General features: G+C 46.5%; 1 protein-coding gene across 1 annotated transcript; it reads right to left on the reverse strand.

Moving 5' to 3' along the window:
• Nucleotides 1–381: 381 nt before the first annotated feature.
• Nucleotides 382–26,996, reverse strand: SLC2A1 (solute carrier family 2 member 1). Its single transcript, XM_031962358.1, has 10 exons — nt 26,575–26,996; nt 14,481–14,576; nt 8,367–8,527; nt 7,805–8,045; nt 7,000–7,162; nt 6,724–6,911; nt 6,341–6,445; nt 5,865–5,966; nt 4,937–5,140; nt 382–4,609 (listed from the first exon to the last, which is right to left on the reverse strand). The coding sequence occupies exons 1-10, from the start codon at nt 26,590–26,592 to the stop codon at nt 4,412–4,414; spliced, it is 1,476 nt and encodes a 491-aa protein (XP_031818218.1). The 5' UTR covers nt 26,593–26,996; the 3' UTR covers nt 382–4,411.
• Between the last annotated feature and the right edge of the window lie 252 nt (nt 26,997–27,248).

Below are 27,248 nucleotides of genomic sequence, written 5' to 3' on the forward strand. Positions count from 1 at the left end.
TTTTTAATACCTTGTGGATATTAGTGTATGCACTAAGCCTGCCTGTTTGTTATTCCTCACTCTCATGATCTTTTCCATTCATGTGTGTCCAAATTAAAATCCAAAAATAAAACCATCTTTGAAAATGTAGTTATTTTCATACCAGTGATTCTCCTCTTTGTAGCCTGGGGGTATTCGTTTTCTGCTAAATCACTTTACATGTGCTACAGGATTTAGAGCTGAAAGGATCTATCTTTAGAGATAATTTATTTCAACCTCCTCTGTTCACGGATGGAGAAACATTGGCCTAGGGAGGAGAACTAAGTGGCAGAGGCTAGTTTTCAATTAGATATCTTCCAGTTGCTGATTTAGCAGGCTTCCCTCCATCATAACTGCAACAACGAACTTAATCAATGGACATTTATTAAAAACTTACTATATGCGAGGCATTGATACAAAAGCGAAAAATTAAAAAAAAAAAAAACAGACGCTAGCCTTAAGGACTTGATATTTTTCCGGGACGTGTAGGATACACATAAGAAGTAAATGCAAAGTAGGGCGTGAATACGGGTGGGTGGGGATTTCATATTTACGGGGATACATAATATATATGCAAGAAGTAAATGCAAAGAAAGGAGTGACTGTGGGTGAAGACTGGGGAGCAGACAAAGGAAAGAGCCAAAATGTTCCAGGAAAATCTGAGCTTTCTGTGGACAGCTTCACACAAAGGACACCATTACTCCAATACGCCTTTTCCATAGGCTCACAGCCGTAGCCTTGGATGGGACGTTGGAGTCTGACTCCCTTGCCCAGAGACGTTTAAAAGTAACTTCCCATTTCTGCAGATATTAGGAGCACAGGTGGGATTTTATCCGCCAACCTTAAATCCAACCCTTCTTAACATCGTCACGCTGCGTTACAAGAGGCAAGTCACTTAATCTCCGAGGCTCACTTTTCTCGTCTGAAAAAGGGGTATATTAAAACTTTGCATTGCCGCCCACTCAGAGTTATTAGGAGGGAATTATTTCCTAATACTTTAAGCATCATAGAAATGACTAAGATTATCATCGTGCAGGATGACAGAGGCCAAATTCACCTAGATCCGTTGAAGTTACACTTAAGAGCACTCACGCTGGCGGAAAATACAAGTTTCAGCAGCTTTGGGGCTCCATCCAGATGAACTACAACTCCCAAAAGGCTGAGGGCGCGAATAGCTGCGGGAACCGCCCATACTCGTCACGTGGTCGCGAAGCTTTGAGTCGGGATTGGTGGAGAGGTGCGTTCGTCTCCCGAGCCCTGGCTAGGTCTGCACGTGCTGATGCTGGTGGGCAATGGAGATGGAGAGATGCAGCGGCCTGCCTCTGCCCACGCATGCGTGGAGAATGACATGCAGAGATCCATCCTAAGTTTCTGTTCCGAGAAGTCACCGGTTGGGTACACGGAGGTGGGGGACGGAACCCGAGAGAGGAAGTGACCTGCCTCTTGGGGAACGAACGGCCCACTGCGCTTGCGCGGGGCTCTCTACCTCTCGTAGTGTAAGTGGAGCGGAGAGAGAGGCCAGCCATTTCCGGCTCCACGTGGGAGGCGGCCCGGACCTGACATTCTTAGGTCTCTCCCGCTGGGCAGGGCTGGATGGCGGGAAGATCGTGGGGTTAGAATCCAGCCTCTTTCCTACGGATAATAGCTACTGTTTCTAGGTTCGCAAAGCATTTCACTTGCTCTTTGGAGCATTTCACCCTGAGTTGTGCGGTGATTGTACCCATTATTCAAACAAACTGAGTCACACAGTTAAGCATCTTGGTCTGTGACGTAACAGGATGTAAGAATTATTCCCATTATTCAAACAAACTGAGTCACACAGTTAAGCAGCTCGGTCTGTGACGTAATAGGATGTGAGAATGCTGTGGGATCGAGGCTGAACTTTGGTCCTCCAGAGTCCCAAGCCCCACGCTCCGCCCGGCGCTTCCAAGCTGCTCCCGGCTCTCGGCTCTCTCTCCAAGTTCTATGAAGGACGCACAGTTCGATAAGGAAGGCAGGCAGTGATGATTTCTGGAAGAATCCCTGGGGAATCCGGATCCCCTTCCTTCTCTGGGCATCAGATGTAAAATGGGCGCAAAAGCGCCCTTTCCCTCCCCTAATCCCCACTCCCTAGGAAGATGCTGGTCTGAAGTGCTGGCCACTGGGAATAATCAGCTAATTTTATAATCCAATTAATTGATCCCGGGCAAATGATCTCTTTGCGCCTCAGTTTCCTCGTTTATAAAGTGAAGGGTTTGGGGGAGATGACCTGCCAGCTCTCTGCGGGTCTGTGTGTGTGCGTGTGCCTGCGCACCCTCGTGCCGCTTCCATCTGAACTGGGTCCCAGTCACTTTTGCCTCCGATTCCTTTTGTGTAAAACGTCCTTCTGGACTCATCAGATTTGTTTCAAGTAAAACAAAAACAGGAATTAGAGGTTGCCTACACTCGAGGCAACTTTGTTTCCATCCATCAGGGTGATACTCATGTCGGGGCAACAGTGTTACCATTCTCCAGTCACACCCAGCGTCGGTTTCATTTCCCCGAGGTCCCTGGTCCTACTCCTACGGCCCTCCCCCCTCTACACATTTATCCTGTGTCCTGGGAGGCTTGGATTGTTTAAGTTGGCTTGAAAAAGGCGCCCTCAGCCAGAGCCCAGTGCAGCGGATGGGACCGAGCACTGTAACAGAGTCTGGTGGAGAAGGGGCTGGACTCCCAGTCCGAAGCCCTAGATTAAAATTGCCTTTTAAACTTTTGTGATCTTGGGCACATCCTTTCCTCTTGCTGGGCCTCTCAATCTCTTCCACCAATGCCAGATTTGAACTAAATGACCTCTAAGGGAGATTCAAAGGATCACATGCACAAGTCCCTTTCCGACCAGTACTCTTTCTAGTATACTTGGAGATCAGCTCTGAGACTGGGCCTTATCCATAATTATGAAAATTAAAATCTATAGACTTAAATGACTGGCTCCCAAACACAGCCAGTTGAACAGAGAATGGGGCACTATGGGGCCTGGTGGATTCTTGTCCAGATTTTAACTTGGATCAGATGGCTTCTGAGGTCCCTTCCAGCTTTCTACACGTTCTGTAATTCACCCCCCTAGATATGGGAAGACATATCTAGAATGACAGATTGAGTTGGAAGGATCATAGAGTCTAGCAGGAAGGGACCTCAGGCAGTCTAATTCAACATCATATAAGTGAGAACTTTGAGACCCAGAGAAATGAAGGGATTTGCCCAGCATCCCACAAGTAGCACACTGAAATGTAGGGGATTTGAACCCAGGCGCTCTGGACTTCAGATGCCAGTCCTGGTACATAGATTGCTGCCATTGTCTTTGAGACCTGGCTTTCTAAAGCCAGAGTCCCCTGAAGCAAGAGACCCAAGTGGTAGGGTAAAGAATAGCTTTGCCTGTGGAAAACAAAGTTTCACGCATGTTGCCGGACGGATGGACGGACAGACAGACAATGTAGAAATCAGATTTTATAAGTGCACCTTTCAGCTTTAGATACTGGAAGTTGGACGTGCAGGGTATTTACATGTTGTCCTGTCCATCAGATATGCTATAACTTACTACTATTAACAACAAAATATATATATATATAATATATATAAATATCTTCTGATCTATACACAGAGGGCCAGACACATCCGTGTTGGGAATTGTCAGCACCCTCAGGCAGCTAGTTCTGTCTGTCACCGCTCCCTCCAAGGTCCTGTTTGGCAACCAGCTCCTGGGCTTGGGACTGCTGGTAGTGAGATTGTGGCCTCAGAACCTGTGGCCCTCCTCCCAACCCTTCCCTGCTCCCCAGAGTGTCCAGCCACTTCCTGGACAGAGATTCTTCTGGGGTGGAGGTAGGGAGTAAGGAGAAGGTAATATGGCCCAGCCAGGGGAAAAGAGGGCCTGGTGGGAAGGCTGCAGCAGGAAGTGGGGAATTCATGCTGGGTTAGTGTGTCTGTCCTTGGTTGTAGATCCAGCCCTAGAGATTAGTGTAGTGGATAAAAAAGGAATAGATCTGGGAATGTCTCTTCTACCCCTTTGCCACAGATAACTGTTTCTCATGTTCCATAGTGGCTCAGGTGGGATGGGGAATTTGGGCTATTTAATATTTTAAAAAATTAAAAAAAGTTTTTAAAAAAAAGTTTGCTAAAGATTCAGCTCTGACTTTTCTTCCTGTGTACAATCTGAAGGAGAGAGCCCCAGCTTGTCCTTGGCCAGTGCCTCTCTGGATCTTTCTGCTTGGAGATCCAGGAAAGGGGGGGCAGAGGAAGAGAAGCCCCAGTAATCTGTTCTTGTCCAGGATGTCAAGGCTGGGGAGGGCCAGAGAGGGATGGGGAGGAGTGAGAAGAGCCCTGGGGCTCAGGAGGTCCAGCAGGCACGTCTGTGACCAAGAGAGCAGCCGCCCTCCTCTCCTCACACTTGGGAATCAGCGCCCAGGCTGTGGAACTCATCCGGTGTCTTGTCACTCTGACTAGCTCCTCCTTGTCGGAAGCCAGAGGCAATTTCATCAAAGGTCCGGCCCCTTGTCTCAGGGACTTTGAAGTAGGTGAAGATGAAGAAGAGGACGAGGAGCACAGTGAAGATGATGAAGACGTAAGGGCCGCACAGTTGCTGAAAAACACAAAGAAGTGTCTGTGAGAGGCCTGGCCTTGGAGGAAGAGGGCTTGGCTATAAGCTATGAGGAGAACATCATGTGGAGAGGGATAGCCCTGAAGAGTGCTGCTGAGGTAGTCAGACAGTCTTGTTCTAGTTCTGTGTGTCATGCTGATCAGCCCAAGGCTGCTCTCTTGGCCTTAGCTGCCTAAGTTTTAGGTTATAGGAAGACTGAACGCAGTCACAGATTTGAAGAGAATAAAGAGCAAAAGTTGGTGATCTCCATGTCTGAGAGGGCAGGGGATAACAGCATCAGGTAGGAAGAAAGGGCATAAAAGGACTCACCTCTACATACTGGAAGCACATTCCCACAATAAAGTTGGAGGACCAATTAGACAGACCAGCCACGGCAAAGGCAGCTGGGCGAGGGCCCTGGCTGAAGAGCTCAGCGACAATGAACCATGGGATGGGGCCAGGGCCGATCTCAAAGAAAGCCACAAAGCCAAAGATAGCCACGATGCTTATGTAGGACATCCAGGCAAGCTGGTCCTGTTCAGGAAAAGAAAAAGGGGCTTTAGTGAACCTTGCTCTCAGACTGCCATCCAGAAGGATCACCTGGAGCTGGGAGACTGCAGAGACTGACTGGGCCAAAGTCTCCAGCAGGCTAGGAAGTTTCATTCTTTCCTGTACTTCTTTCCACTCCCCATTCCCACCAATCATGTCCTCAGACTTTCCAGTCTGGCTATAGAGAGGACACTTAGTCACTACGGCAGTATAATCCCAGTGTCTTGGTATGACCTTCCCCATACCTCCCTTCTCTCTCCATGGGCATTAGCCATGTGGGAGGTTGCAAAGTAACTGCCTCCAACTCACATCGTACCCCAAGGGTTAGTGGAAGACATGGTCTAGTCGGTACATTCCCCAAGTCCCTCAGGCCTCATATAGAGCCACAGAGGAGGACACGGGGGAAGGACTCTTGCTGTCTATGGGGTGGGGAATCCTTGCTAATCAGAATACAGAATCTGGCTGTGTCCAAAGCTGTGCCATCATGGGACTTGGCTAAGAGTTTGGTTCTAAGCCAGCGCTCTCTCTGCTACTTGATACCCATGGAATCTTGAGCAAATCAGTTTCTCTAGACTTTGCAAAGTCAAGTCCTTTCCTAACCTTAGTCTTCTCTTATAAGAGGGCCCTGACCTGGGACTCAGAAAATCTGGGTTTGCATTTTAGCAGCTTTGCTCCCAGCCTTCCTCAGGGGGACACAGAGCTGACTTACCAGCAGGGCCAGGGCGATTGTCATGAGCACAGCACAGCCTGCCATGCCCCCTAGGCCAATGAGGTGCAAAGTCCGACGTCCAGCCCGTTCCACTACAAACAGCTGTGGGCAGAGTAGAGGCATCAGAACCATACATGTTCCACATCTTTCACCCTCTGCCCCTTTCCTATCCCACTTCTGTGTTTCCATATTAACCACAGCCTCCAACCATCCTCCCAGTCCCAAATTCAGGATCCCCGTAAAGTCCAGGAAGATAATGTCCTGTTGCTGACAAACATTATCCAGTGTTGGGGGTGGGGGAGAATGTTGGGTTTCTGAGAAGATGAAGGAAGGGAAATGATGGAGTTAGATCTCTTCTCATTGGAAAAAACAAGGCTCCTGGTAGAAATATCCCAATGGGGAACAAGTTCTGGTGGGGGATGAAGGGTAACCCTGGGACAGAAGGTTCCTGAGAATGGGCTGGTCTGGAAACTCACCGACACAACAGTGAATGCAGTATTGACCACCCCGGAACCAATGGTTGCGTAGACTGGCTGTTGCACTCCAGACTTCTCAAAGATGCTGGTAGAGTAATAGAAGACCTGAAAAGCAGAGAGCAACCATTGAGGGGTGGGGAGAACCAAGTCATTTCACCCTAATTTCTTCTCTCTACATGCAGGGTGTATAACTAAGGGTCAAGACAGAAGGTGAAGGGATCAGGTTTTAATTTCAGACCAGGTTAAGTTAGTGTGGTTGAGTTTGGGCTTCAGCAAACTCGTGGGCATTATTCTGGCATAGAGCTCACAGCACTATCCTGCAAAGGAACCTGGCAGGGATCTGTGAGGTTGATTATGGGGATGGGGAGGAGGGGACCACTCACAGCATTGATCCCCGACAGCTGCTGGGACAGTTGGAGCACCACGGCGATGAGGACCGGCTGCCGGTACATGGGTGAGCGGAACAGCTCCAGGATGGTCACCTTCTTCTCACGCATCATCTGCCGGCTTTCCTCCTTCATCTCCTGAAGGTCGCTACTCACATCGGTGGTTCCCCGAAGTTTCTTTAGGACTAAAGTGATGGGATAGAGCCATGAGTACACAAGCAGAACCGAGGGGATAGGCAAAGGAGAAAGGGGTGGCAACAGGGGTCTACTGACCGCTTTTGGCTTTATTTTCTTCATTGCGGTTGATGAGCAGGAAGCGAGGGCTCTCAGGACAGAAGGGCAGCAGGGCACACTGGATCACGGATGGGATGAAGATGAAACCCAAGAGAAGGGGCCACAGTTCTTCATTTCCCATGATGGAGTCCAGGCCAAATATCTAGGGCAGCCAAGAATCCAAACTGAGTCATAGGATCAGCAAGAAGGGCCCAGCAGAGGCCATCTGGCCCAATCCCTTCATTTGATAGGGAAGGAAATGAATCTAAGAAAGGGGACACTTCCCTGGGGTCCTTGCTGGGTAAATCCTGCCCTCCACTCCCAAGTAACAGCCCTTGGGGCATTGGGGAGAGGAGAGATCTTTGTTAACATTACATGACTCCCTCTGCTCTGGCCAGGTCCTTGCAACCTTCCTTCTTGGAGCATCTAACTCCCAAGCTCTGCTCGAATTTGAGCTAATTACCTAGATAAAAGGCTTTATTATTTTCTCCAATACATCTGAATCCCACTTTAAGGCCCAGCCCATGACGTACTTTCAGGAAGATCTCACTGACCAGTCTCAGCCCTTAGTGGGGTTCCTACAGCCCTGGGTAACTGGACTGATAGTAGCCCTGGAGCCAGGCTGGGGGGGTGTAGTGACACTTTTGAGTCCATAAAGGACAAAAGGGCTGAATTGTAACTGGAAAGATTCAGAGTGGATTTCACCTAGAGCTACCTGGCTCTAGGGGTTTGGTGAGATAGGACTGTGTTTCTAGGGTACGCCGGAGGTGGGCAGAGGAGGAGGTAACCTCACCCAAGGACTCACCTGGGCGATGAGGATGCCAATGACAATGCCTAGTTGGTGAAGGGTGCCCAAGGCGCCACGCAGGGCTGTGGGTGACACCTCCCCCACATACATAGGCACAAAGCCAGTGGTGAGACCGCAGTACAAGCCAATGATAAAGCGCCCCAAGATCAGCATCTCAAAGGACATGGCCATTTTGGAGAAGCCCATGAGCACAGCAGCAAGAAAGGCCAGACTGTTCATCATTAGCATGGAGTTCCGCCTGCAAACAAGAGATCAGGGTCGGGTTATGGGCAAGGTGAAGGGTAAGGGGGTGGTAGGAAGTGGGGTGGGCCATGAAGAGTCAGGGTCAGAGGCCTTTAGAGAGAATGGTTCTTCTCAGAGGTGGTGGAATATAAGTGGGGAATAAAGCATGCATTGTCAATCACAACCAATTGTTTGCCTGGGCTATTACTTTGTTACAAGGGAAGAGTCTATGGAGTTGGAGAAGTCATTTGGAAGCATCAATAAAAAGTAGAAAAAACAATAACAGGCAGACAGAGTTTGGGGAGAAAACTAGGGTGGCTTAAGTGGACGTGCTTACCTGCCAAAACGATTGACAAACAGACCCACGGAGAAGGAGCCGATCATACCGCCAACGGAGAAGATGGCCACAGAGAGGGACCACAAAGTGGTCAGGGTGGTGGATGATATGGGTTCATTATATCGATTCATCCAGGTATTATTGTAAAATTCCTCTATCACCTGTGAAGAAAACATCCCAGTCCTTTGAAGTGGAAATCTTGGCTAGAACTCTATTAAGTGAGTCTTGCCCCTTTCCAGAATCCAAGTTTCTTTCATCTTCTATGCAGTAAGGGTAATGGTCCCTTCCAGCAATGCCATCCTGCCACCATATATCAGAGTATTTCAATCAATGAAATTTTTTGGATGCACACCTGGGGCTGAGAATCAGGTTGTTAATGGTGGAATTACGGGCAGCAGGGAAAGCCTGGGGGAGGAGGACCTAAGAGAAAGGGCCTTGGTGTGACTGGTGGGAATGAATGGAAGTGTTCTATGAGGGGACACAGCGTATAAGTGATCTGGGAGCTTGATTCCTAGGGAAACTTTTGTCTAAAGCCCGTGTGAATTGTCTCATGGTGAAGGCTGAGTGCTTAATTCAGGAGGCAGAGCTCACTCTGTGGCCTGGATTAGCCCCACCTACCACCTGCTTTTGGCAATGACAGCAGCTTTGCCAGCCCAGCTGAGAGGTAATGCAGAAAGACAGGTTCTTCCATTCACACGGGGCCCCCCAAGGCTAGGAGCAGGGGGTGGCAGGAAAGAGAGAGAGGGAAAGGGGGGGGAAATGTGAGATTGTGTATGTGTTTCAGATCCTGGCACATGGGAGTGGAACCCAAGAGTCTCTCCCCACTCTGCCAGCCCACACCTCTTCCTTCACTCACCAAAACAGCTTTCCTAAAAGAATAGGAAAAGAGAACCCTGGCTTGGAGTTGGGGGATGAGGAGGAGTGGGGGAGGAGGACAAGGGAGTGGGTGTAGATAGAACAAGGAAGAAGGAGGATTCCAGGAAATGTAAACACCTGGGTCCAGGACTGAGCCTCCAAGATAGCAAGGCCCCTCCCTGGCCAGAGCGTCCTGCCGAACCAGGTGAGAGGGGGCTTGGCAGGAGCACAGAGTGCTGTGTGCAGGAGGTTGTGCCTGGTTTTGTCCAGAGTACAGGAAGGTACTATAGACAACTGTACACAAAGGACTTGTATTTAAAAGACAGCATCTGGAAGACACCTCCCATAAGCATACAAAGACACACATACAACCTGGAGATCAGAGTCACCTGGGTCTTAGTCACTGGGGAAAAGCAGAGGGTAGAACCCAGCCAAGCCTTTTCCTGGGGACGAGACACCTTTTTCCTCTTGCTTCTAAGGTTATAAATGTAAAACCCCCAATTGTCCTACCTCCCCCCACCTGGCTTTGGAATAAGAGTTGGAGAGGTAGGATCTATTGGATTTGAGAAGGGGAAAGGCTCAAGCTATGACTGAATTACACTCGAATATTTTTTTCTTCTCATAGGTAGGGAAGATGAGGCACAAACATGAAATGTATCCCATGTTCAAACTCGAGCAAAGCGTTCAATTTATCTTCCCCAAGGCCCTTATGCCTGAAATACCCTTTCGGGGGGACCTAGCTAAGGCAGCTAGATGACATGGACAGAACCCTGAAGTCAGAAAGTCCCATGTTCAAATCCAAACTCAAGATACTTACTAGCTATTGTTACCTGGGGGAAACCTTTTAAAAATTGTCTGCCTCAGTTTCCCCTCTGTAAAATAGGTGCTGCAATAACAACCCTTATTTCCAGGGTAGTTGTGAGAATCTCATTTGAGAATCAAATGAGAACATGAAAGTGCTTTGTAAATCTTAAAGCCCTATTAAAAAAGTTCATTATTCTGATTACTAGCATTGTTGCTGCTACTAATTGTAACTACTAATAACCACCAATTATTACTACCACCCAGTCTTTCAGTGCTCAACTCAACCGCTATCTCCTTTGAAGAATTCCAGATCAGGGGCAGCTAGATGGCACAAAGATAGAGCACCACAGCCCTGAAATCAGGAAAGACCTGAGTTCAAATCTGACCTCAGACACTTAACACTTCCTAGTTGTGTGACCCTTGGTAAGTCACTTTACCCCAATTGCCTCAGCCAAAAAAAAAAAAGAATTCTAGATCCTCAGAGTTAATCATGACCTCTAGTCCATAAAGTCAAAGATTCAATATTCTCAGAGTCCCAAAGTCATCTCTTCTAAAACATCCCTAACAAACCATGATCTGGTTGTCACCCACAATGCTGGGGAACTCACTAAGTGTGTGATGGCATGGCAACCCAATCCACTCTAGGATAACTCTAACAGGGATTGCTTTTCCTTCAATGAGACTAAATTTTTTCACTGGTACCTATCCTTCCAGATTCTTGGCTTCCCTTTGGATAGGGAAAGATAATGTCAAAGACACAGGAGGCCCTCAAAGATGGAGTTTTTCCAATCTCAGGCTATGAAAGGTTCAAAATGAGAATCAGAATCTGGAAGGGTCCTTGGGTACCATTTGGAGGATACCGATCAACTCCTGGCTCTTCCTTGGCCCATTCTCTTCCTTCACCCCGACCAATATGTCAATCCAAGAGGGTGAGAGACGGGCCTAATCCAATGATGCTTCTTTCCAGCATCCCCAGAAATGCACATAAGTGAGGTTCCCAGAGAGCAGTTTAGTCTGTTAAATAGCAGTAGCAGGACTTCTTTTAACTGTGTAGGATGACAATCATACTGAAATGTATCCTTTGAGATCCCAGACAGAAGGCACTGTCCTCCAACTATTTCTTAAAGACTCAATCAAGATCATTAATAGACAGTGGGGGGACTGGGACTGGAAATGTTAAGGGAAAGAGGTGGGCTATGAAAGATCCATTTTATCTGTTAGAGAAATTACAAAACGGGGTTTCATTTGTTATGTAGAAAGTGATGGAGAAATATGTTAACAATGTGAATTAAACCTTAAAGGTTAGTCAAGAGCACACCTTTTTCTTTCAGATAATGGGTTGGGGAATGTATATGCATGTATGCTCCTGAGACTTTTTTGCCTTCTCATTGAAGTTTCATATGCTTCAGAAATTGTCTTCTTCCTGCAATTTCTCTCTTCTCTACATCTCAGCTGTTAGACCTTGCCCTCATCATGTCTTCCTTCTTCTTCCTCTACACACTATTATTATCTCACTGTCTTAGGCTAAGGATTCTAAATCTGGTTTTTCCTAATCTGTTGTGGCCTTGAAAGTCAGGTAAAAGGTAAACATGTCTAGCTGAGCCATGTCTCATTATGAGTATTGGAGATCAGAGGTACTATCCTAGGAGTTTGAAGGGACGACAATGGCAAGAGATCTACTCTTATTATGGTGAGAGGAGAACTACTCAAAGATTGAGTAGAAGAGGGCTCAGAGGTCATCTTCTTCAAGCACCTTCATTTTACAGGTGAGGAAAAAGCCCCATGGATAATAAAGGATGTGTCCAAGATCCCTGAAGGTGGTGAGTGTTAGAGCGAAGGATTGAACCCAGCTCTCTGGACTCCAAGAGTTAATGCTTATTCAACCTTTCCAGAGCAAATAAAGGAAACCAATCTTCCCAGATTCTTGGCTTCATTTTGGATAAGTGATGCAGCTGGTTAAATGAGACTGTTTGGAGTTATTCCAATCTTGTAGATAACTAAACTGAGGCTGTGGAGAGTCTCTATATCAGAATCTGTAAATAAAGGGCCCTGCAGGTGCCATTTGGTCCAGTCTGTATGAAATCTGAACAAAAATCACAGCCCCTTTCCCCTCTCAACATAACATCTCGTAAGTCATCCAGTTTGTCTGAAAATTCACTACCTCTAGAGGCAGCTCATTCTGTGTGGTATAACCCTAAATGAGTTTGCTTAAATTCTTCTCTTTGTAACTTCTACCCTTTTTTTCCTGTGTTTGGCTCCAGGGCAGCCAAGAAACAAGACAAATCACTCCCTCCGTGAAGGACCTTCAAATTCCTAAAGACAGCTATCATCTCTATTCTAACCCCAATCTCGACAAGTGTTCCTATAAAAAGAGAACCCTAAAAGTCAGTAATAGTGAATACCAGGCTGGACTGGGACCAAGGTCATTTCCATTTCAGGGCATTTTCCCCATCTCTTGAGCCAAGTTGAGGGGCTGAGTGGAGTGAGAAAGGGAGAATGGCAGATCCCGGGCTCCTTGCCCCAAGTGTCTCCAGAGAAACTGGCAAATTTCCAAAGCTGCACTTGGAAAGATTTCTTAGCTTTGGGATCAGATTGAGAGCTCCCAATGAAGTCCTTTGAGGACTGAGCTTGAATATGAAGTACAGGATTTCAAACCCAGCTCCCTTCTTGCCATCCTAGAGACCCTCAGAGTTGGAAGGGATCTTGGAGCCCCTCTCATCTGATCTCTTCATTGGACGGAGGAGGAGACTGAGGGAAAGATAAAAAGGACTTGCAAAGGTCATGTATCAGGTTGGTAGTACAACTGGGATTTAATGATGGGGTTTCCCATCCTTCTATGACAACACACTGCCTTGGGGGCTGGGAGGAGAGAGGGACAGGGAATGTCTTTAGTTCCAAACAATTTGGCCATAAAATCTGGAAGGAGTTCAGAGTTCATCTCATCTAAATCCCCTACTTTCAGTTTTTCTCCCCACTACTTCACTGACTCCGCTCTCAGGTCTCCAACAACTTTCTATTTGCCAAATCCACAGGGCATTTTCTCACTCTTTGTTCTTTTGACCTTTACCAAATGTGACGCTGTTGACTACCTTCTCCTCCCTCTAATGCCTGGGACTTCAGTCTCTCCAATTCTCTATAAGACATCTCCCACCTGGATATGATCCATGGCTCCAGCCCTGTACTGGTGTCTTTGCCAGGTACAGAGCTTTGGGAAATGGTCAAAGCTTTCTGGATGGGAGCTTGGTGCTCTTTAAGATTCAAAGAGGACAGTCAGCATAAATGAGTTGTTTCTCATGGGAGCAGGGCCCTGCCTTCAGAAGGAATAGGATTTGTAAACCTGAAAGCACTACAGAAATCCAAGTTATTATGCTTTCTATAATTTGTCTTGGGGGACCCAGCCTTACATGTCAGAGATGGATATATCCCCATGGATCTTTTAGGTTCCTGGGAAGTCCTGGTGTTTTCCAGAGAAAAGGAAAACTATTCCTAACAACTCCATGCCAGGCTTAGACATCTACTTAGACATGTCATGGCCACCTGCATAGGATAGGCTTTAATCACTCCAGTCTGGTCTAAGACAATTCCTCCTAAGGCCTCTTCTCTCTGCCCCAGACAAATCAATCTTTCCTTCATGTGCTATCTGCCAGACTAATCTTCCAAATCCCCCAAGCTAATCACATCATTCCTCTGTTCTGAAGCTCTCAGGTGATCCCTATTGCCTAGCCAGCAAAATCCAAACTCTTCTTCCCAGCATTCAAGACCTTCACCATCTGCTCCCATTGTCCCTTATAATCTTACCTCACCCTCTTTCCCCCTGCACAATTTATATTCCAGCTAACCTGATCCACTTGTGTTCCCCTGGACCTACTCTGTGCCTGTGATTCCTTATTGGGGTTTTGTCTCCATTGTTCTTTTTGTTTGAAATCTGCTATTTCCCTGATGAATTCCCACCTGCCCTTTAAAGCTGAACTCAAATGCCTCTTCCTCTAAGATCTGGTTCCTCATCCGTCATCAGAGAGTTGTATTGGATGACCTGAGGTCCCTATGAATCTTCCCTGGTCCTTAGGTCAATAATGACCCCCCCCCCCAACTCTAGGTTCCACCATGGCCAAGACCATGTTTTTCCTGATTTGGGCGCCAAGTAGTATGTGGGGCTTAATAAATGTTTGATGAACTAGACTGAACTTCTGTCACCTTTTGTTAAAATCCGAGGATGACTCAGCATCCCAAACTACGACCTGCCTTCCTCCCAGAGGGTGTGGCCTGGAAGGCACCCACATTCCAAACACAGATTGGCTGTGGGCACTGCCCATTTCCTTTCTGCAGCTCAAGCTGGAGCTCTCAGGAGCCCCCTCTTTGGGTGAGAGATCAGAAACAGAATTGGCCACCCTGGGATCTCCATTGGCAGAGAGGGCATGATGGCAACAGGGAGGAGAAGGGGAGGGTAGGACTTACCTTCTGTGGGGCATTGATGACTCCTGTGTTGTAGCCGAATTGCAGAGAACCCAGGACTGCACCACCCACAGCCAGCATGAGGGAGGCCGTAATTTGCTGTAGGGAGAGAAGTGGACAGAGAAGTCAGTCAGTGGTTCTGGGTTATATTCAGAGCCCTGTGGGGAGAGGTTGTTATTAGAACAGACATGGCAATTGTCCCTTCGAATTTTTATATTCTTAGTCAGAGACACAGAGCAAACACTCTGAGAGGTATAAGGTGGAGAAAATCAGAAAGAAAGGTGGTGTAGTGGATAGAGCATCAGCCCTGAAGTTAGGAGGACCCGAGTTCAAATCTGGTCTCAGACACTTAACACTTCCTGGCTGTGTGACCCTGGGCAAGTCACTTAACCCCAATTGCCTCAGCAAAAAAATGGTGATAGTAATAGTGTGTTGTGTAGAGAGAAAGAAATGGGAATTTTTTTCTTTTTAGTTTTAAATTCTCTTTCTTTCTACTCCCAATTATCAAAAAGGCAATACATCATACATATGAAGTCACATAAAACAAATTTCCACAGGATATGCGTAAGTCATACTACTAATGTGTACAAAGGACAGTTAAGTTCTTATCTCATTTGATAAGCATGACTGGGTGTGATAAAGTAAAGACGTGGATAGAAGTAGTAAGGTACGTATCCCCTCCCAAACCTCCTCAATCTGTACAAGAAAGCAGTTCTGTGGCTTCGGCCACTGCCAGAAAACGCCAGGCACAGTTAGGGCCCCGTTTCCCAGGAGAGGGGCCTCTGAGTCAAAGCCTCGACTTTTTTATTTCACATTATTTCCCTTTATGCGCTGGCTGTTGTGGCCAAACTGGCCAACTCATTCTCCAGACCTCCAGCCTTTGTACAGGCTAGTCTAACACCTCCTCCCTCCTCCCCCTCTCCCTCCCCCTCTTCACACCCCCTCCAACCTCAAAGAGACTCTTTCCCTACCCTGACTTCCTAAAAGCCCTCTCTTCTCCTCCAAGGCTCAGTTCTAAATCACCTACCAGAAGTCTTTCCTGATCCACTGCCTGAATCTGTTTGGAATCAGTCTCTCTCAGTCTGAACCTGATTCTCTCTCTCCCTTCAATAATCACATGGATGTTTAAATTTTATCCCCTAAGCAGAATGTAAGCTAGACACCCCACTGGTAAGTAGGGCCACTGTGGGCTTGATTGGCTTACAGGCCTGGGAACAGTCTATGGCCTGGGCTAGGTGATTAAGTGTAACCTGAGGTTCTCAATTGGGAACATCAAAGGGGGAAGGGAGAAGTGAGGAGAAGGGGGAGGAACAAAGGAGGGAAAGAAGGTCTGGAGAAACCCTGATCTTACACCCACAGCTTGGGTATTGCTGTGACTGTCACCTTTCTGAACAAATGCAGAGCAGTGTTTCTGGCCTTCGGAAACAGCTGGTGAAGTATGAGGTAAGATCAATTTTCATTTAACTGTTGGTGCAGTACTTGCAAAGGACCCCTTATTCAGACAAAATAAGGGCTGTATTCATGGGGTCAAATTTACCAAGCATCCCCTTCCATGGCCTTTTGCAAAATGAAAGGATTGGAACCTTAATTTCCTTTAAATTCAAAAACCTAAGATATTCCTTTTCTCCTGTGCTGGGGGTGGGGAGGGCAGTGGAGCCCAGAGCTCTTAATTGTTAAAGTAGAGAAACAATAGTGGGAAAGCTACTGGACACAGTTCAAATCTGGTCTCTTGACACTTACTTGACACTCTCCAGTCTTGACACTTAACAGCCTTTTGCCATCTTGAAACTAATAACAAGCATTTCATTTTTCTGAAGCTCAGTTTCCTAATCTAATTATATTATTTGTTTATTTATTTATTTATTTTTTACCTATTCCAATTACACCCTGGAGGGAGGGGAGAATTTTACTGCTGTGGAGACTGAGATTCAGATTTGCTCAAGGTCACAAAAGTCACTGTCAGTACTTTTTCTACAATGCCTCTCAATAAGTTTCTTAATCCTAGGTAAGCTTTTCAACTGCAGTTGTGGATGAGGAAACTGAGGTCCATCGAGGGGAACAGACTTTGAACTCCTACTCTCCATTCTAATAACTGAATTCCAGCCCTGGTTTGGGCCTCTGCCAGCAGCTTCCCTCCTTAGCTGCCCCCCTCTCCCACCTAGAAGACTCTAAATTGGGGACCAGGGATGGATTTGGGTTTGGGGCCATATCCTTGGGGACTAATGACATCATCATGCTGAGAGTTTCCCTACTTGTAAAACCAAAGGGGCAGGCCTAGATGAGCTGATACCTGTTCCTGCTCTAGATCTTTCTAGCTCAGCTCTCAGTCCTCCAGAAAACCTTCCCTAAAGGCCTCAAGCAGGCAACGAATACACTTTGATCCTCTCAACAATTCAGAGTAGCAGTCACTAACTATCACACAATCTGATCACAATTGTTTTGGGCTATGTGGGGTATTTACTCCCAGATTAAATTCTGAACTTCCAGAGAGCAGGAGCTCAGTTATAGGAAAAAAAAAATGCTAGATAAATATTAGTTGACAGATTATGGGGAAAAAGCTCTGGGGTTTTGTAACAGCACAGATCTAAGTCTGACCCAAAAGCAGGGTGTCACCCTTCCAAGGAAATAATGAAGATAAAAATAACAGACCCCATCACTCTAACTTACAGTTTCCCATACATCATAGTTGATATAACCTTTGAGGTAAACAGTGGCAAATAATATTAAAGCCCGTTTCACGGATGAAATTGGTCCTCAGGGGGGGAAAGTGACTTGCTAAATCACTGAGGAATGTGGATAACCTACCAGGAAAGGCTATCAGTTTAGAGTAATCGGGCTGGATTTATCAGCTCCAGCTGATAACCTTAGCAACCGGCATTCAGAGGGAAGGAGACAGGAGCTGGGTAGAACTGGACTGGACTGGATTGTCCATCTCTAGAAAAACAATGGGGTTGTGGAGCTGTTTCCAAGTTCAGCTCTTTGGGGAGAGGAAGAGTGAGGAGGAGGTAAGTAGCAAGTCTCTGGCCCAATTGTGTATAGGGCAGCAATCTGGAGAGCCAGAAAAGTCACTACAAGACTTGGTCTTTTTGGCAAAAGAGGAACATTCCTCATTTCTGTTCTGTGTAACCTTGGGCCAATTACATAGTCTTTCTGAGCCTCAGTTTCTTTATCCAGAAAACAATGACACACATCGTAAACTTCATTGTAAACCTCACACTGTAAACCTTCATGTGCTGCCAAAATGTGAGTCACTATAATCCCTAGCCTTCCCTGCCCATTTCTGTCTTACTTCCATGGAACTATCCCCTGAGAGGGACAGATCATAACCTCAGGTTCAGGGGCCAGCTCAAATTCCCTTCTTTTCTAAAAAGCCTGCCCTAATTGAGCATAAAATTCCAAAACTAAAAGGAGTTTTTTCAAAGGGCTATTAGTCCAACTTTTATTGGAAGCATGATGTCCTTTTATAGGAACCTAATCATACTGGTTACCTGCCTTTAATCTGAATTACCTTCAATGGCGAGGGGGTTCCTACTTACTTCCACAAACAACTTGCTCCATAGTTGGGAGCCTGTTATCACCAGGAATGCTTTCCTTAGATGGAAAGTCGATATAAACCTTAAATCTAATTCTACTTCCTCATCTCAGTTTTTCATAATTCTGCATCTTGGGCTTTTTCTTGATTCTGGGCTGTCCAGAGCTGAGGTTTGCCAGTAATCTTCCTCTGACCCTTGTCTTGAAAAGTCCTAAGACAAAGATAGATCTTGGACTGTTCTTTTAGTAAGTGTATGTGAGTCTGGTCTCAATTAGAAAGAACTTTCCAGGCAGGGCTGGGTCTCCTATTTCTGCTCCCTAGTCCTCCCCACCCCCCAACTAAGTACAGTAGGAGAAGAGGAGGAGGGCACAATGGTTAGTAAAAACTCGTTGATGAAAAGACACATATACTCTGGAGGGCTGATTTGGGGAAGAAATTGAAATTGTTTTGCTCCTGAGGGTTCCCAGCAGAACCAGGAGTTCTGCATGCCGGAGTAAAGTTCCTACCAATGAGAGGAGCCATCCTCAGATGGCACGAGCTAGCTATTTTGGGGAAGCTCCTCTTGGAAAGTTGCCAGGTGAGGGCTAGTTGGACCACTTGTCAGTTGTAGAGAGTATCTGCTGTAGGTACAAGGTGGCATCCTATGTTTCTTCTACCTGAGTGAATTCTGCTTTATCTAACAAACCCTTGGGAGACATCACAGACGCAGAGCAGAAGCATTTTACAGAGATAAGGGATGGGGTGGAAGGGGCCCAAAAGCCTGTCTTTGTCTCTACTTCTTTTCCTCTTGGATTTGTAAATGGTTTATAATCATTTACTATCATAAGTAAATACACTTAGTCCACCCATTTACAGATGAGGAAACTGAGGTTGAAAGAAAGAAAAGGGGCTTATTCTGGATCAAGCTTGTTGCAGATACGGGATAAATTCTCAGGGCTCCTGCTTTCTGTCCCAAACACTCTCTGTGGCATCAGTCTATCAATTAGTCTATCAGAAAACCTCTGAGACATGAGATGGCCCAAGACATGAAAGGGCAGACATCATACACCTGGATGCTCTTTAGATGACCTCTGGTGTTAGGTTCTCATTATCCTGAAATCCAATTATTTCCTCCGGCTGTTCTGGTTTTAGACTTCAGGATCAGCTCTGACTGATTCTTTTGCCTCTGCTCCAGAGAGATCTTATCCTAGTTCCAGATTCTACATAGGCTCACAGGCAGGCAGAACAGACAAAGAATCAATGTTTCCACCTCCTTCTGCCAATATGGGGGATTTCAGAACCTGGAGGCTCAGGAGCTATTGAAATATAGATATTTGGTGAACCTGTTTTCAGAGTAGCATAACAGGGTCTCCTTTGGAATCTTCTTGTGCAAAATGAATTTGTGTAAATAGGAATCTTGTTTTACCTGCAGCAGGGCAGCTTAGTCGCGAAGGAATCCTTTCTCTGTCCCCTAGTTCAATGAAAGAGATGACCATGGGATGTGCAGTCATGAAAATCTAGCCTTAGGCACTTAATAATTGTGTGACACCTGGGCAAGTCATTAAACCAATGCCTCAATTTCCATATGTATAAAACATCAGAGGCTTTCCTTGATATACAACCTCGTTACTCTTAGTTCTGCTGGGATAATTTACACCACCTACATCACAGGGTTGCCATAAAGATCAAAGAAGATAACCTAGGTAGAATCTTCCAGAGATGACTATTATTAAATAAGATAGGAAGTAGGACCTTAGGGGCTTTTTACTGAGTCAGGAACCTCTCCAGAAGCTCAGTCCCAAGTCAGGAGCCCAGGGAAGACTGGATATTCTCCTTGTTAACAGATCAGCTACACGGACTCCAAGGCCAGGCTTTCCTGCTCCTTCCCTTGTTGGATTCTACCCTTCAGAAGATGGGCTCTATGGGAGCATGCCAGGACTAGATACATTTACAGCCCCGTGTTCTCTTGTTTACTGGGGCTCCCTAACTTTAATTCTCCCTCAGAACCCAAGAAGGGGCCCCCTTGGTGCTCAAAAGAACCTCTGAGCTCAAGCCTTGTGACCAGGTGTCTTGGGAAAAGGCTGGATTCAGCTGCTGTTACAATCTGATTAATAAGGATCTGGAACTGGCCCAAGCATGGGGTGAGCAGGACCCAGTCCCAGGCAGGCCCAGGACGGGTGGGCACAAGGCCACATTCTTTACATTCACTCTGAAATAGGCAACTTTGCTTCAGGGTCCACTTCTTTCTGTTCTAAATCCACAGATCTCCACATCTTTCTTGACTGTGAGGAGATGTTGTTTGGTAGTGAGCAGCATGTGTATATGTGTTGTATGTATTGGGGAGAGGGTTTAGATGGGGCTTCTTAAATTTTTCACTCATGACTCCATTTAGCCCCCCCCCCAAAAAAATTTATGACCCCAGGTATATAAGAAATACAGATCAAACATTTACTAGTAATAAGTCATAAAATTGCAACCCCTCATTCAGTTATGAGATCCCATATGGAGTTGTGAACCACAGTTTAAGAAGCTGGGATATAGAAAATGGAAGATAAGATGTAGCAAGGGGAAGAAAAGAGACATAAGAGTTGCCTAAGAAGCATTTGCTGATTGACCTTCATCAGGTTACTTCCTATTCTCAGGGCTTCAGTTTTCTCATCAGTAAAATGAAGTAGTTGAACTAGATAGTGTCTATGGTCTTTTCTGGATCCTAATAGTCTATGTTGCGAGGTCTCTCCCAATTCTGGATTTTCTAAATTCTAAGGTCCCGTTCTCCTAGTCCTGATGTTCTATGTTCCGTATGTCTCTGCTGAATTTATTATGCACTTAAAAGAAAAACCTACATGATAGAGATTTATAGTTTCACAACTCTCTTCTTATGCTATACAGATTCTTAGTGCTCATCTTATTTGGTATTTGTTAAGGTCAGGGAAAACGATACCTGGGGTTCCTTCCAGCTTGGATCTTGTATGAGCTTGTAGCCTGACCTCCAACATTCTACATTCTAAGATCTCTCCCAGTGTGAGTAATGGGTGTTCTCAGGTCGCTCCCAATCTCAAGCCTGGGTGTTCTGAGGTCCCTCCCAGATCTGACATTTTCTGACCTTAAGGTTCTAAATATTTATTCTCAATAAATGATAGGATAGAGTCAGCCTGTGGGCCTTTCAAAAGAGCCTGGTGCTAAGATATAATTTCTCTCTTCTTTAACAGTTATAGGAGTAAAGAAGGGAAGGCAGTCCAGGAGACAACCTGCAAGGATGTGACTGACTTTTAGGGAAATTAGGCAGGAGAGAATTTCCTAGGGATAGAACATTAAATGATCTTCTAGGTAATTCAAGATCGTGTGGTTCCCTCCCCTTTCCCAATAAATGTTTGATTGATTTCTTTTCTGGGTCTCAAATTCTCTTTCTCTAAAATGAAGAGGTTAAACAAAGGTATCTCTCTAAAATCATTTGTCTCTCTATAACAGATTACATGTATAGATTCTCATTTGATTTCCAGAACCAATGGATGAGGAAAATAGGGTAGCTCTAACTTTACAGGTGGAGAAAAATGTTCAGGCTAATAGAGGTGGTCACACAGTGAAAAAGAATAGGGGTAATGTCCTGACTCCACTAATAGCTGAGGTTAATTTGACCCCTAGTCCCTGAAAAAGCACAAAAAAGCATGGGTCATTCTACAAGGCAAATACCAGAAAGAAAGGAGTTCTTGTCTCAGGGTTAGCACCAACTTCTCTGGTACTAATAGTTCAAGTTAAAACTAACATTTATGAGAAATAATCTCCCAACAGATTCCCCCAGCTAAGTTACTGTTGAAAGCCTTAGCCTCTCTGGACACATAAAGGCACAGATTCCTACCTAGATGTCTTTAGTAGAAGCCTGGATAAGCTGGTCTGAATTCTACAGGTAAGGCAACCTAAATTCTAAATTAACAACTGAATTACCTCAAGCATCATTTCCCTAAACATATTTCAAGGGGCCCACTGTACTGGTTGCATTCCCTTCAGTTCAGTCATTATTCTGGGTGAAATCCCCATATCAGGATAGGACCTGATCTCTGCAACTTTCTAGATAAGGCATAGAGGTTTTTTTTTTTTTTTTAATCAAATTAGCCAATAGTTTTATCTGTTTGTTCCCTACCCATAAAACCAGTTCCTCATTTTATTTATTAGTTCAATTTTTCTTAATTATCATTTTTATTCATCTCTCCTTTAATTTTTTTTCAGTTTCCATTTTGGTGTTTAACTAGGGACTTTTGTTCTTTTTCTAGTTTTTAAAATTGTATGCCCAATTGATTTATCTGCTTTTGATGTATTTAAAGATATAAATTTTCTTCTAAGTACTGCTGTAAGTACCCCATAAGTTTTGATATGTTATTTCATTTTCATTCTCTAATGAAAGTATCTGACTCACTTATTCTTTGGAGTTTAGTTTCCAATTAAGTTTTAATCTGTATTTCCATTCCTTATTGAATGTATCAAATTTTCTCCAGAGATCTATCATATCCAACTTTTCTAAAATTCTATTCTATCTCCTTAACTTCTTGTTTATTTTGTGGTTAAATTTATCTAGTTCTGAGGTAGGAAAGTTGAGCTCTTCCACTAACTAGTAGCTTTACTATTTCTTTCTGTAATTCATTTAAACCTTTTATCTTTTTTTTTTTTTTAAACCTTTTATCTTTAAGAATTTGGATGCTATGCCATTTGGTATGTTTAGTATTATCATTTCGGTGTCTATCATATTTTTTAACAAAATACAGTTTCCTTGCTTATCTCTTTTAATTAGATGTTTTTGCTTTTACTTTGTCTGAGATCATGATTGCTAACCCTGCCCCACACCCAACCTCATTTGAAGCTTAACAGATTCTCCTGTGGGCCTGTATTTTTACTATGTTTCTTTCTTCCAAATGGTTCCTTGTAAACATATTTTGGATTCTGTTTTCTAATCCATTGTGCTATCCAAATACATTCTGGATAATTCATCCTATTCAAAATTAGTTATGATTACTGTGTATTTTCCTCTATTATTCCCTTCTCTCCCACTTTTATCCTTTTCTCTCTTTACCTTATCCCTCCCTCAAAGTCTCATGTTTCTGGTTGCATCTCTTAATCCATCATCTCTTCAATAAGTACCCCCCCCCCCCCAGACAACCATATCTCATTCCTCTCCTACTTCCCTATAGGATAAAATAAGTTTTCTATATGCAATTTTGTTATTCCTTCTTTGAGGCAATTATAATGAGAGCAAGGTTCAAATATTGCTTCCCCTCAGCTCTTTCATACCTATTTTAAGTGAGATAGTTTCTTCTATTCTACCTCTCCCTTCCCCCTTCTCCCTGTGTAACCCTTTCTTTCACTCCTTAAATTTAAAAAATTAATCATTCCATCACAGTCAACTCAACCTTATCCTCTATGTATGTATACTGCTAACAGCCCTAGTAATGATGACGTTCTTAGGAGATACAAGTATCATTTTTCCATGAAAAAAAAAATGTAAACACTTTTTACCCTTATTGAAATCCTTAAGATTACTCTTTTATGTTTCTCTTGAATCTTTTATTTGAAAGTAGCCCTTAGGTTTGTAAAGTTTAATTAAGCAGGATATTATGTTGGAGAGAGAGCTGGATTTAGACTCAAAGCTCCTCATTCAAATTCTGGCTCTGATATGGAAATCACTATGTGACTTTGGGGAAGTTATACCATATCTCCCTGGGCCTCAGTTTTCTCATCTGTAAAATGAAAGGATATGACTTTTGAGTTTCCTTCTAATTTGAAGAACCTATATGGACTGAAGAAGAGGGAAATACTATAATCTTATTCATTCCAAGGTTGTGTGTGTAAACATATACCAGAGCATGGTACAGAGAGGCAGTACTGTAGCCTGAGAGGCTACATGGAAGAGGAGAAAGAGCACTGAATTAGAAGTCAGAAAATCTAGATTCTAATCCAAGCCTTGCTTCTTCTGAGCTCCTTGCTCCCTCTAATTTCCCCATTATATAAAAAATGTTAGGGCTGGAAGGTACCTTACTATCTTACGTTTTCATCTTAGTTTTTTTCAGACGGGGAAACACTCAGAAGTTGGACCTAAGGTTATAAGCAGAGTTAAGTAGCAGAGATAGGAACTCGGAGGGTGTTTTGTCTACAAATCCCAACGTTCCCTCCACAAACCATCATGGAAGCTTTTCCCCACTAGTGATATGGCCTAGGCTGTAATCTCTTGTTGAGAGGATCCTCAGTACTCCTTCCCTCCCCCATCTCTTTTAATTGAAGAGGCAAAGATTTAATGAAGAGCTGAAGTGTGTTAATCAGAATCATGAGAGTATCTGGAAGGGTAGATTTGTCTAGGTATCCCTAGGAAAAACTAAGACAGTCTTGCTTGGGGTGGAGGTAGGGGGAGAGTACTCTCCCTCAACTGGGTGGGTGGGAGGGGGGGTAAGGAGGTAGATGGTGGTATCCAATCTGATAGAGTTCTTGTCTTGGTAAAGCAGATCAGGACACTTTGGCCTCCTTGAGGCCCCTCTATGTGGTTCAGATCCCTCCAGGACTGAGGAGGGGAAGAGATAAGAGACTGGGTTTCGTCTCTCCCATCCCCCCTTCCTTCCCTTTCTGCCAGGAAGCTAGAACTCACTCAGCCTTCAACTTTCTCCTTTTTGTATCTTTCCAGTCCATCAGACAAGCAGCAAAAGAAAGATAGGGCAGTGGGGTGTGGGAGGATGGATGGTGGACAGGATAGTTGGGGTGTGTCCCTGCCTCACCGGGCTCTGATTTCTTCTCCCGAGACCACCGGGTCCTGCAAATATCTCCATCTGCAAAAGCTCCCCACCCCCTTCTCTTTACCCAGCTCTGGGACAGGAGCGGGAGATGGGAGAGGGGGCTCGGCCTGTGTGGCCAATCAGGAGCAAGCTCTGGAAAGCCCTTCCCCTCTAGCCCCTCACCCCGATTTCCGGCAGCTACAGAGCTTGGGAGGGAAAGGAGGGTGGGAGAGTTAGGGGAGGGACGGAGGAGAAAAGAGGCCCTGGGGAGGGCTCAGCCAGGGAGCGGCCAGTCCCAGCCAGAAAGCTCAGTGCGTGCGGAACGTGCGACTGCTGCCCGCCCGCCCGCCCCCTCTTCTCCCTCCTCTCCCTCCTCCTAGACTTAGTCACTTTAGCCAAGAGTACTTCCCCTGCGAGACTGAGACCGGGGTGCTACAGCATCATTCCCGCTTTGACTCCGCCGCCCTTTTGCTCTTGCAGAGGGGTGAGAAATCAGGAGCCCTAGCCCCCCAAGGCCCTGCAGAAAGGGAGTTGCGATCTGATGGGCCAGGACTCCCTTTCCTTTCCCCGTCCACTCCCCCCCCCCCCCCCCGATCCAGGTCATAGATGTGTCTCGCGCTTAGGAATTCCTATAGTACCCTTTTGTTCCTTACTGACCATGAGGGTCCCAAGGTTCTCGCCACTTTCCTAAATTGGGGGGGGGGGTGTGAGCAGCGAGGGACTGCGACTGTTCCTCTGCTAGTTCAACTCGCTTGCACGCACCCTCCTCTTTCACTAGTGTAATGTGGTTTCTTTAAATCAGTTTGTAAATCTCCACTCGCCAGATGTGCCTTTTCGAGAGGCTTGTTTGTCCAGCTGACATCACCAGGGCCCCCACCCGGTCCCAGGTCTTTCCTTTGCCCAGGGTTGACTCCGAGACAAGATCCTCCATGCCAAGGTTTAGTGTCAGCCCTCGCCCACCCAGCCGGCCCCGACTTGGCGCGCTTGCGCTCTACGCAGATCACACAGCAAGAGAGGGGAGAGGGATGGAAGAGATCTACTCTAGCTCACTTATTTCCCATATAAGAAAACTGATGCCCGGATAAGGGAGGCGACTTGCTCACAGTCATACAGCCAGGAAACGGCAGAGCCAGAACTAGACCCCACCATGAAGGCTTCGGTTTTCCATGGTGCCTTAAGAGTCCCGGCGTTCAAACTGGCTTTTCGGGAGGGGAGGAAGTAGCGGCCGCCAGGCTGGGCCGGGGGGGCGCAGATTTCCTCCGCAATTTCAGCTCGCGGCTGGCTCCTAGCCAGTCTCGGAGAGGCGGAGATAGGGGCGGAGGCACACACCTCAGAGGAGCGGAGAAAGGCGCGCGCTCCGCACCTTTCTAGCCCGGGGCTTCCCGGCCACAGCCATAGCCCTAAGTCCGCACTACGCCGGGATACTTCCAGGGCACTGGGGTCTCAGCCCCGGCTCACCTAGGAAGCCCAAGAGGGCCTTCTACGAACACACCACGCGGCGGGGCTGGGCCGGGCCAGGCTGGGCTGGAGGTTCCGCGTCATCCTCCCCTCGGCAATGCTCCGAATCCCCAGGCCCAGCGGGGCAGGGGCACAGCCACCTGCTGCACAGGCCCCCGCGCTCCACCCTCAGAGCCTTCCGGGGCCCCCCAGGCGGTCCGGGGGAGGCTGCCCGGCAGTCCGAGGCGCGGCGCCTGCGGAGCCGGAAGCCGCCGGGTGCCTCAGCCCCTCCCCTCAGCATCCCCGGCCGACCACGCTGCTCGCCTGGCCCCGAGTAGGGGCCGGTGAGCGGCTTGGCCTCGGCCTCTCAGAAGGAACCAGAACTAACGGCGGGTCTTACCTTTCCGCCGGACTCCATGTTTCTCGCCGTGCGCTCTCCACGCGGCCGCCGCTGCCACAGTCTATGCTTCCACTGCTCCCTGCGCTCCGGCTCCCGCTCCCGCTCGGATTCCCAGGGTTCTAGGGCGGGAAGCTGGGGCGCGCTGCGCTCCCCTGCTTCTCTCCCACTCTCTTTTATACTTTTTTCCTCTTCTCTCTTTTCTTCCCTTTCCTCTCTGCCTCCTTCTCTCCTTTCCCTCAACTACCTTTTCTCCTTTCCTCCAATATCTTCCTCCTCCTCCTCTTCTTCCACTCTCTGGGGCTGCGCTCCCCGGGCCTTGCCGCTTAATCCGGGCCCAGCCGGCGCCGTCCCTTTCACGCTCTTGCCGGGAATGTGGAGCTTGTGGTTTATAGAGGCAATGTGTGGCCCGACCAACATTCTCTGATTGGCTGTTGAAGCCAGGGGGTGTGTTGGGGGGTGTGTTGGCTTCTTAACTAAGAGGCCCTGCTCTAGGCTCCTCCTCCATAGGGGAGGGTCGAGGGGGGTGGGGGCAATCTGGCCGGATTTGCTGGACCCTAGGATGCTGCCACTGTCGGCGTTGGAAAAGGAAACACCCTAGTCTCAGGGTCTCTGAGTCCATCCATTGTTGGTGGTCAAGAGAAGTCCTGCTTCTTCCATAATCCCGCGGAAAGAGC

Source organism: Sarcophilus harrisii, chromosome 3, assembly GCF_902635505.1.
Source record: "Sarcophilus harrisii chromosome 3, mSarHar1.11, whole genome shotgun sequence".
NCBI lineage: Eukaryota > Metazoa > Chordata > Mammalia > Dasyuromorphia > Dasyuridae > Sarcophilus > Sarcophilus harrisii.

Bases quoted from the DNA above. Each gene is read 5' to 3' on its own strand.
- SLC2A1 (XM_031962358.1), bottom strand. The intron at 5,141-5,864 runs GTAAGTCAGCTC...TTTCCTGAACAG, and splicing joins CAATCGCCCTGGCCCTGCTG to GACCAGCTTGCCTGGATGTC. The intron at 4,610-4,936 runs GTGAGTCCTTTT...TGTGTTTTTCAG, and splicing joins TGTGCTTCCAGTATGTAGAG to CAACTGTGCGGCCCTTACGT.